General features: G+C 27.5%; 1 protein-coding gene across 1 annotated transcript; it reads right to left on the bottom strand.

Moving 5' to 3' along the window:
- Positions 1-3,776: 3,776 nt before the first annotated feature.
- Positions 3,777-8,158, bottom strand: LOC135958791 (uncharacterized protein DDB_G0271670). The gene is made up of 2 exons (XM_065509689.1): positions 7,990-8,158; positions 3,777-5,136 (listed from the first exon to the last, which is right to left on the bottom strand). The coding sequence occupies exons 1-2, from the start codon at positions 8,099-8,101 to the stop codon at positions 4,109-4,111; spliced, it is 1,140 nt and encodes a 379-aa protein (XP_065365761.1). The 5' UTR covers positions 8,102-8,158; the 3' UTR covers positions 3,777-4,108.
- Between the last annotated feature and the right edge of the window lie 709 nt (positions 8,159-8,867).

The following is an 8,867-nucleotide window of genomic DNA, read 5'->3' as shown; positions in this document are numbered from 1 at the left end:
ATTAAAAAATACGACACTTTTTACATGTTCAACCTTTTACATGTTTAACTTTTTATTGCGACGAGATACAGTGTTAGCAAGATACTTTTATTTAGAGTTTTATCTGCAATGTAGCTAATTTTTGAAAAATCAATTTAACCATCGCACAGTGTGTTCGATGGTACCCAAAATAGCGATTAATTCATAGAAGCCTTAGTTTTAAAATATAATATTTTTTTATTGATGAGTTATTATAAGCATAATTGTTTTTTGAAAAAAAACCTTTGTTCGCAATTTCTGCTGTAACTTTGGAATGGAAAGCGATAAATAATTGAATAGAATTAGAAATAAAAGTATACATATTATTTTTATAAAAAAAATTTACTATATACTTTAATACCTGATGTTGAAGGTTCCATTATAAAAGATTTACTAAAAATTTCCAATTTTTCACTTTTTTTAAAAACAGCAATAATTTGCTAACTTTGACCGCTCACTGAAAAGAAAGTAAACAACTTAGTTGATTTATTTTTACGGCTAGTGATGTAGAATTTTATCTACTTTTACCCTTTGCCAAAATTTATTATAAAAACTTTATTTCTAATTTTCAATTAATCGCCACTTTTATACCATTTGAACCCAACGTGCCTCGGTAGGACTGGCGTTTCTAAAAAACCAAAAAAAGATCGTTCGAATAAAAAAAAAAATAAATAAGAAAACCTAAATACCTCTTCAACTAAAATGATAGCCTACATATTAGGGTATTCAAAAACGAATAATTCGAATGAATGATTTTAATTTGTTCGAATAATTCGATCACACGTTTAAAATTAATCATATAATTAATTTTTTTTTAAAAAAGTAAAGAATGAAGTTTTGATGTCGGTTTTTTAATATTTTATTGTTAAAGAAAAACAAAAATTAAAAAATTAAAGTTAATAATTCAAGTAATGATAATGTTAAAACACATTCGAAAACAAAGTCCATCATTAAACTTTCAACAGAAATATTCTGATCAGATTAATTCCCGAAGTTTCCATTTTGGAGCTATGCTTTAAAAAAATTGAGATAGTTGGACATGATAATAAATTCAAATACAATATAAACGTTAGGGTGGCCCTTATTTTTCGATATCGTTTTTTTTTGAGGCATATCCGCTGAAAACTTTCGTATTGACCTAAAATACCACCAAGAAAAATGTTAGCTAAGATGCGCCGACTTAGCGATTTAGTTTTCAGGTGCATTTACAAGGGGAAAAATTAATTTTTTTCAGTTTTTTTTTTAAATGTTGCCATTAAATAATTACTTTTGCAATTTAGTTTAAAAGAATCGAAATGTGTACGTAATTGTCGTTCTAATAAGATATAAAAGGCAAAAATTGGTTAAAAAATGTTGAAGTTATTAAAAAGTCGCCTGGCCATTAACGTGTCTCAGGCCACTAGAACAAGAAATGTAGGAACAAAATTAACATATTTTGAGAAATATTCAAATAAAATCTTATTTTTACTTAGAATATATCCATATTTACTTGTATGTGAGTTTTTGTCTTCGTAGGATACCGTTTACCTATTCCCAGGTATAACCAAAAAAATTTAATTTTTTTAACGGCAGTCCAATTTCAATTCTTTAAAAATTTTGTTAAACAAATTTCATAATTTTTTGATCATCACATTGGGATTTATTGAGAACATAATAAGGAATAAAATTATCCTGAATAGCGCTTATTCAAAAATCATAACAGTAAGAAAATTCGACTCATTCGCCAAAATATGGCCAAAAAATTAGTTTTTCATGAAAATCACAAAATTTAAATCGCAGGTACGGAAAAACTATGGGGGATATTGTCATACTTTTTTCACATTTTTATTCCCTATTATGTTGTCAATAAATACCCAAGTGATGATCAACAAATTCTAAAATTTGTTTAACAAAATTTTTAAAAATTTGAAAATGGAAAGAAACTCATATACAAGTAAATATGGATATATTTTAAGTAAAAACAAGCTTTTGTTTTAATATTTCTCAAAATATGTTAATTTTGTTCCTACATTTCTTGTTCTAATGGCCTGGCGATTTTTTAATAACTTTAACATTTTTAACCAATTTTTCTGTTATATATTTTATTAGAACGACAATTGCGTACACATTTCGATTCTTTTAAATTAAATTGCAAAAGTAATTATTTAATGCCAAAATTTTTACAAAAACTGAAAAAATTGCATTTTTTCCCTTTGTAAATGCACCTCAAAACTAAATCGCAAGTCGGCACGGGTTCAAAATCACATTCTCCATCACATTCAACTCCACTTTAATCTATGTTAATATTTTGATTATAAATTGCGATTCTTCTAATATTTCGCCAGCTAAATAACAAATATTTTATTCCGTACCTTATATTTTCTTTGGTTCAAGTCCTAAGTTAAAAATTTTGAAAGATTTGTTTTTAGAATTGTAACTTCTTGCAGTAATATTTATATATTTATAGAAGGAGCTATCGGAACACTCATCTACAGTGATCGAAAGTCCCTTTGTCTTTAGGTATTTGTCGAATTTCTGAAACAATACATTTTTTGTGAGTCATAATTACTTATTTAAATTTGAAATTAGAAAAATTTTAAGCAATTTAATAAATTTAAATATATATGAACATTTATTCGTTTTATTCGATTATTCTACATGAAATTGTTCGAATTATTCGTTATTCGATAATGTCCATTTCTAAATTGTTCGAATAATTATTCGTAAGAAATTATTCGATTAATCGAACGATCATAAGTCGCATGAATACCCTACTACATATGTAGGCGTATTTTCTGTATATCTTCTTAAGGACTATTTATATTTTAAATTTCATTCAGATCATAAATGGATTTTTGGCGATTTTTTTTTAAATGTGAGACTCGAGGTGACCAACTATGAGAGACCACGAACTAGTCCCTATTTTTATAACAACATCTCCAATTGTTCCCGAGATACAGAATTATTTCCAAGAAAACGCAGTAGGGAGCTAAGTGATACAAAGTTTTAACAAATTAGTGCTAATTACTCTGAAATTATACTGTAAAGAATGGCGAAAATAGGGCAACATTTGTCCCTAGTCCCCATATAAGGTCCCCCTCAGAGAATGACTTGCACAGTCATAATTCTCTTATAATTATTAATATCTTGATGAAACTGAACATAAACATGTTTTATACGAGCCAAAATTTGTCTACAAACTTTTGTAAGGATCGGTCTATAGTGGACCCTGGTCTCCATATATCGGAAAATGTTGACAAACAGAAGTTTATTAGGTAAATTGTGTTATATGTATGTTATTGTTATACATAGCACTGAAATAAATTATATACAAATAAAACACTCTGTTTATGTATCCTCAAGGAAAAAGTCATTAACCAATATCTGAACAATAGATCAGTTTTGTTTGATTTAACTAAATTCCAAACATTAAAAACATTAAATGGGAGGTTGTGATTTTGGTTAACAAAAAAAACTGATAAAAATCGACACAACATTTTAACAACTAAAATTAAACTTAATTTGAAACAAGCTAATTGATGAACTTGAATTTAAAGAAAAACCAAAAGAAGAAATAATAGATTAATTGTTTAGATATATCCCTAAATAAATAACTAACTAACTAGTTAACCTATTAAATAAAAATCTATACAAATTCTCTAAACACAGTTCTGACAATTAAAAAGCAAAAAACCACAACAACACAACTTCCGTGTGGGTATTTTTTGCGGCTAACTAATAAATACATAAAAGATCAAATCAAATAAAACACATTAAAATTTGTTAATTTTTATTTATTTTAAAAAAAATTTATTGCAATTTTTATCTTACTTATTAATTATAAAATCAAGTCTTGTCATGTTGATCTTATAAGCTAAATACACTCATCATTATAAAGATCATCATAATAATGATGATGATCATCACATTTTATATATTATTTATACATAATATTTACTTCTTTCTAGTTCTTGTTATTTATTTAAATTTTTACCACACCCCATACAAATATCTATCTGGTATTCACATACTACAGATTCAGAATATTTAAACTTATGAAATAATTATGGGCTTGTTGTTGTTGCAAAAAAAAAAATCGACATAAATAAATCTAAAGAGCAGGCAAATATTGATTGTTGATTGACAATACTTCATTGGAGATTTCATTTTCGCTCATTGCATTGGCAGAAAGACTGTAGCTGTAACCGGTTTTGGGTGTTGAGTAGCTGTAGCCACTTGGTTTATAGGTGGTAATTCTGGAGGTGGTGTAGTCGTAACCACTGTCATCGGTGGGTGCTTTGGAGTTGCCTTGGTTATAGTCATAACCATTATTTTGTGATTTATCGCTGGTTACTTTGGAGGTAGTGTAGTCGTAGCCTGCATTATTGGTGGTGGTAATTTTGGAGCTAGAGTAGTCATATCCATTGTTATCGTTGGTTGTTTTGGATGTAGAATAGTCATAACCTCCATTACCAGAGTTATTGTTGTTTACCTTGGATGTAGTGTAATCATAACCATCATTTGTTGACTTATCGCTGGTTACTTTGGAACCAGAGTCAGAACCTCCATTAAATGAGTTATCAGTGGTTACTTTCGAGGTAGTTGAATCGCTGGTTACTATAGAACCCGAGTCAGAACCTCCATTAAACGAGTTATCAGTAGCTACTTTCGAGGTAGTTGAATCGAAGCTATTCTTTTCTGTGGTTATAAAGATTTGATTGTTAGAACTGGCAGAACCTTCACTGGCATTACTCTCGGTTGTGGCCTTAGAATCAGAGTCATTATTGTCGCTGTTATCGAAACCATTATTTTCTGAGGAAATCTCTGAAGATTTGGATGATTCTGTTGTTGTGGTAGTGGTGGTTGATGTTGTTGACTCTGGTTCGAATACTGCATCGGGAGTGGTAGCAGTAGTTGAAGTGTAGGGTCTACGGGTAGAGGCAACTTGAGTATTGGAGAATTTATTGAAACCGATATTAAAACCACCAGAACTTTTTGAAAGACCAGCCTGCAAAAGACTTGTCAACAGATTTATTTTTGTACTTATAATGCTGGAAAAGTCGAAACCAGTAGAGATGGCTGATGAAGATGATGAGGAGGAAGAAGAGGAGGAACTGGAAGTACGTGCTGGTGGTGGTGCTGTAATTAAGAGCATAAAAATAAAGGAATAAGTAAATACAAATGAAATTATTATAAAAAATCTTTGAAATAATGATAGTTAAATATTGTAACATTAATTTTGTAAATTTGTAAGAATTTGAAATCTTTTAGCAAATTATTATTAAACGAAACTTATGAAGAAAACATTTCAGTTTATTTATTTAGCACAATTTATTCGACTTTTTTTTTTGTTAATTTTAAATCAAATTTCTAGAGCTAGAGGTCAGATTTTTAATTAAAAATTAACCCTAAAGATGCTATGCAGTGGAGTAGCGAAATATCGGAAATAAGTACTTTAAAGTTCTTCAGAGGGCTGATTCATTTTATATCTACTTTACCACAGAGCTCCTTGATGTCTTTCCTATAAGTTTGGGTAGTTCAGGGGGACATTTGTATGGGGATACTACCATTGCTTCTAAATTGGGTATTATTTCAGGACTAAGCTTTTTGTTATTACAAAACTGCCAATTATTGGCATATTTTTTAAGTTTAGGAATTTATATTTCATTTGGGAGATTTTTCACGGTACCTTAAATCCTTAATATTCAAATCATTATGCTAGTTTATCTAATTATATGGGATTTAATTCATTTATATAGCCTTATTAAAATTCAACAGATAAAACTTTAGAATTTGTTTAACTAAATTTAAAAAATTTTAAATTTAATTTTTTAAAATGATGCAAGATGAGAATTGCTGAAAGTTAACATAGTTGAAGAAAATATTATAACGCATCACGTTGTAACATTCTTGCAATCATCATCCGCATTCGGTTTTCACTCTCAAATCTATTTTTATACACCTTATTGTAGTATTTTTGATGTTTTATTATGCCAAGAGTATATATAGTAACATATAACTTCCCCGCCAGTTTCGTTTATTTTAAATTTTAAAAATCCATATCTTGAGTTGCAAGCATTTATTTTTAAATTTTCTTTTTGATTATGAATCGTAGAAATTAATACTATTTTTTGAAAAATAAAAAACTAAATTTTCTAAATTTGTATTTTTTTTTAAATTTTCAAAATTTCTATTTTCCTAAATTAACAAGTTCATAGAGCTTTTAACATATCACGTTGTAACATTTTTGAAATCATCAATGAGTTTTCATTCTCAAATATATTTTTGCACACCGTATAGTAGTATTTTTAATGTTTTATTATGTCAAGAGTATATATAGTTACATACAACTTCCCCGCCAGTTTCGTTTTCCTAAACATTAAAAATCTATATTTTGAGTTCCAAGCATTTTTCTTTTTGACTATGAATCGTACGAATTATTACTATTTATTGAAAAATAAAAATAAAAATTTTGAATTGAAAATTAAAATTTTAGATTTTTTTTTAAATTTGAAAATTTCTATATCTTTAAATTACAAGAGGTTTTAACGTATCACGTTGTAACATTCTTGCAGTCATCATCCACATTCGGTTTTCATTCTCAAATCTATTTTTACACACCGTATATTAGTATTTTTTGATGTTTTATTATGTCAAGAGTATATATGGTTACATACAACTTCCCTGCCAATTTCATTTTCCTAAACTTTAAAAATCCATATCTTGAGTTCCAAGCATTTTTTTAAAATATTCTTTTTGATTATGAATCGTACGAATTATTTCTATTTTTAGAAAAATAAAAAAATTAATTTTTCTAAAATTGTATTTATTTTTTAAATTTCAAAATTTCTATTTCCCTAAATTTTTATAGTTCAACAAAAGTTAATAGAGCTTTTAACATATCACGTTGTAACATTTTCCAGTAATCATCGGCATTCAGTTTTCATTCTCAAATGTATTTTTAAACACCATATAGTAGTATTTCTGATACTTTATTACATCAAGAGTATATATAGCTACATACAACTTCTCCGCCAGTTTCGTTTTCCTAAACCTTAAAAATCTATATCTGTAGTTCCAAGCATTTTTTTTTAAATTTGCTTTTTGATTACGTATCGTAAAATTTATTACTATTTTTTAAAAAATAAAATTTTTTAATTTATTTTTTAGTCGAAATCTCCCAACTTAAATAAATGTTAAATATATGTTGATATTGAATCAAATTTAACACAAATATCTACCATACAACAAAATTCGTTTAGCATAGGTCCATAATAGGACCAGCACACATATACGTTAAGTATTTCAATGGAAATAAAATTCGTTAACATATTTTTAAGTAGCTAATAAATATTTCATTAATTATATGTTTAAGTACATTTTAATTGCTGCTACGTGGTCTCAAATTAGAGCACTTCAGTAATGCAACTTTATTACTTGTAAAGTTTTGTGGTTCGTCAAAAAACAAAGATTTTGAGATTAAAATATTAAAACTGATATTACCCTTTGCTTTCTAAAAAAAAGTTTCTTATAAAACTTGTAATAAAGAGATAATATCTAATACTTATATATCATTGAAAAGCTGTTGTCCATCCGAAAGTATTTTTTTAAATACTCCGAAATTGAGATTAAATAAACTATTGATCCAGCTATAGATGATTGACTTTATTTAGTTGTAGAAACGAAATGATGTTGTCACCAATTTTTTTTTTTAAATTTATGTTTTCGTTGAAAATATTTAAAATGTAACTAGCAACTTATTAGCACTGTTAAGTATTATTATAGATTGATTTATTCCTTAACTTTTTTTCAGTCCATTAAATTTAAAATTTTAAGAAATATATAAAACATTTCACTTAAGTCATGGGGATTTTTTTCTTTTATTGTTAATTTGTTTCTTTATTTTTTCTCCTTTCAACTATATTTTACTGCTTCAACCACAATTGATTTCTTTGTTCGCAATATTGTATGTATTCATTTTCTCCTTCTTACCTTGTGGCACAAAGAACTTAAATATAAAAGGTTTTGCTTCAACACTCTGTTGTTGCATAATGATGCACATGGTGATTAACAACACCGAACAGCAAATGGACAAGATACGCATTTTCGTTACTTTTTTTTAAATTATTGAATTTCGCTTTTATTTTGGTTTTTCGTTTTCAAATCGATACGACTTTATTGACCGGTGTTTGAATTTAAACTGACTATATCATCTTCTTAGAGACATTCTTAAGCATAAATTTTTGAATTTTAAATACAGCCATACATAGTTACACATACTTATTCCTTTCGGTATGTGTGTTAAACTATTAAATAACTTTTGATAGTTTGTTTTCTTCCTATTTTTTTTTCTCTATTCAAACTCTTCTTTTTATTCCTCTTTCGCAAATTAACAAGTTCTCTGTTTAGCGGTCATTGTGATCTTGGCCAAAAGCAATAACAACATAGACACACATAGCAATTGTACAACAACAACTACTATATACAACTTTGTATAATTTTAGAATTCTAAGAACTATTGTATACAACAACAATATGTAGTAAAAGTAACGCATAGATAGAAATAAGTCTAACGAAATTCATTGCCTATACAGTGGGTTAGAATGATCGTGTTTTGTTAAATGAACCAGTTATTTCTTAAACTAAATTAGAAAGCTTACTAAGGTTAAATTATCAGTTTCATATAGTCGTTCTAATGTTATCTATCATTTGTCAATTCATCATAGCGCTAGTTTCGTTTGAAAATATAAACTTGAGCACATTTTTGAAAAAAAAATTATGCTTTTGCTAAACATCTTACTTTTGACCCACTCCACAATGGTATAGAAATTTTTATTTTGGAAATTGTTCGTGAATGTTTGAAGATTGAA

Source organism: Calliphora vicina, chromosome 4 (genome assembly GCF_958450345.1).
Source record: "Calliphora vicina chromosome 4, idCalVici1.1, whole genome shotgun sequence".
Lineage (NCBI taxonomy): Eukaryota > Metazoa > Arthropoda > Insecta > Diptera > Calliphoridae > Calliphora > Calliphora vicina.
The sequence above is the reverse complement of the archived record's forward strand: the minus strand, read 5'-3'. Positions and strand labels throughout refer to the sequence as shown.

What these genes read in the sequence shown, in the direction of transcription:
- LOC135958791 (XM_065509689.1), bottom strand. Translation starts at nt 8,101, where the DNA reads ATGCGTATCTTGTCCATTTGCTGTTCGGTGTTGTTAATCACCATGTGC. An exon ending in TAAGTTCTTTGTGCCACAAG is followed by an intron (nt 5,137 to 7,989) that starts GTAAGAAGGAGA and finishes TCTTAATTACAG; the next exon opens with CACCACCACCAGCACGTACT.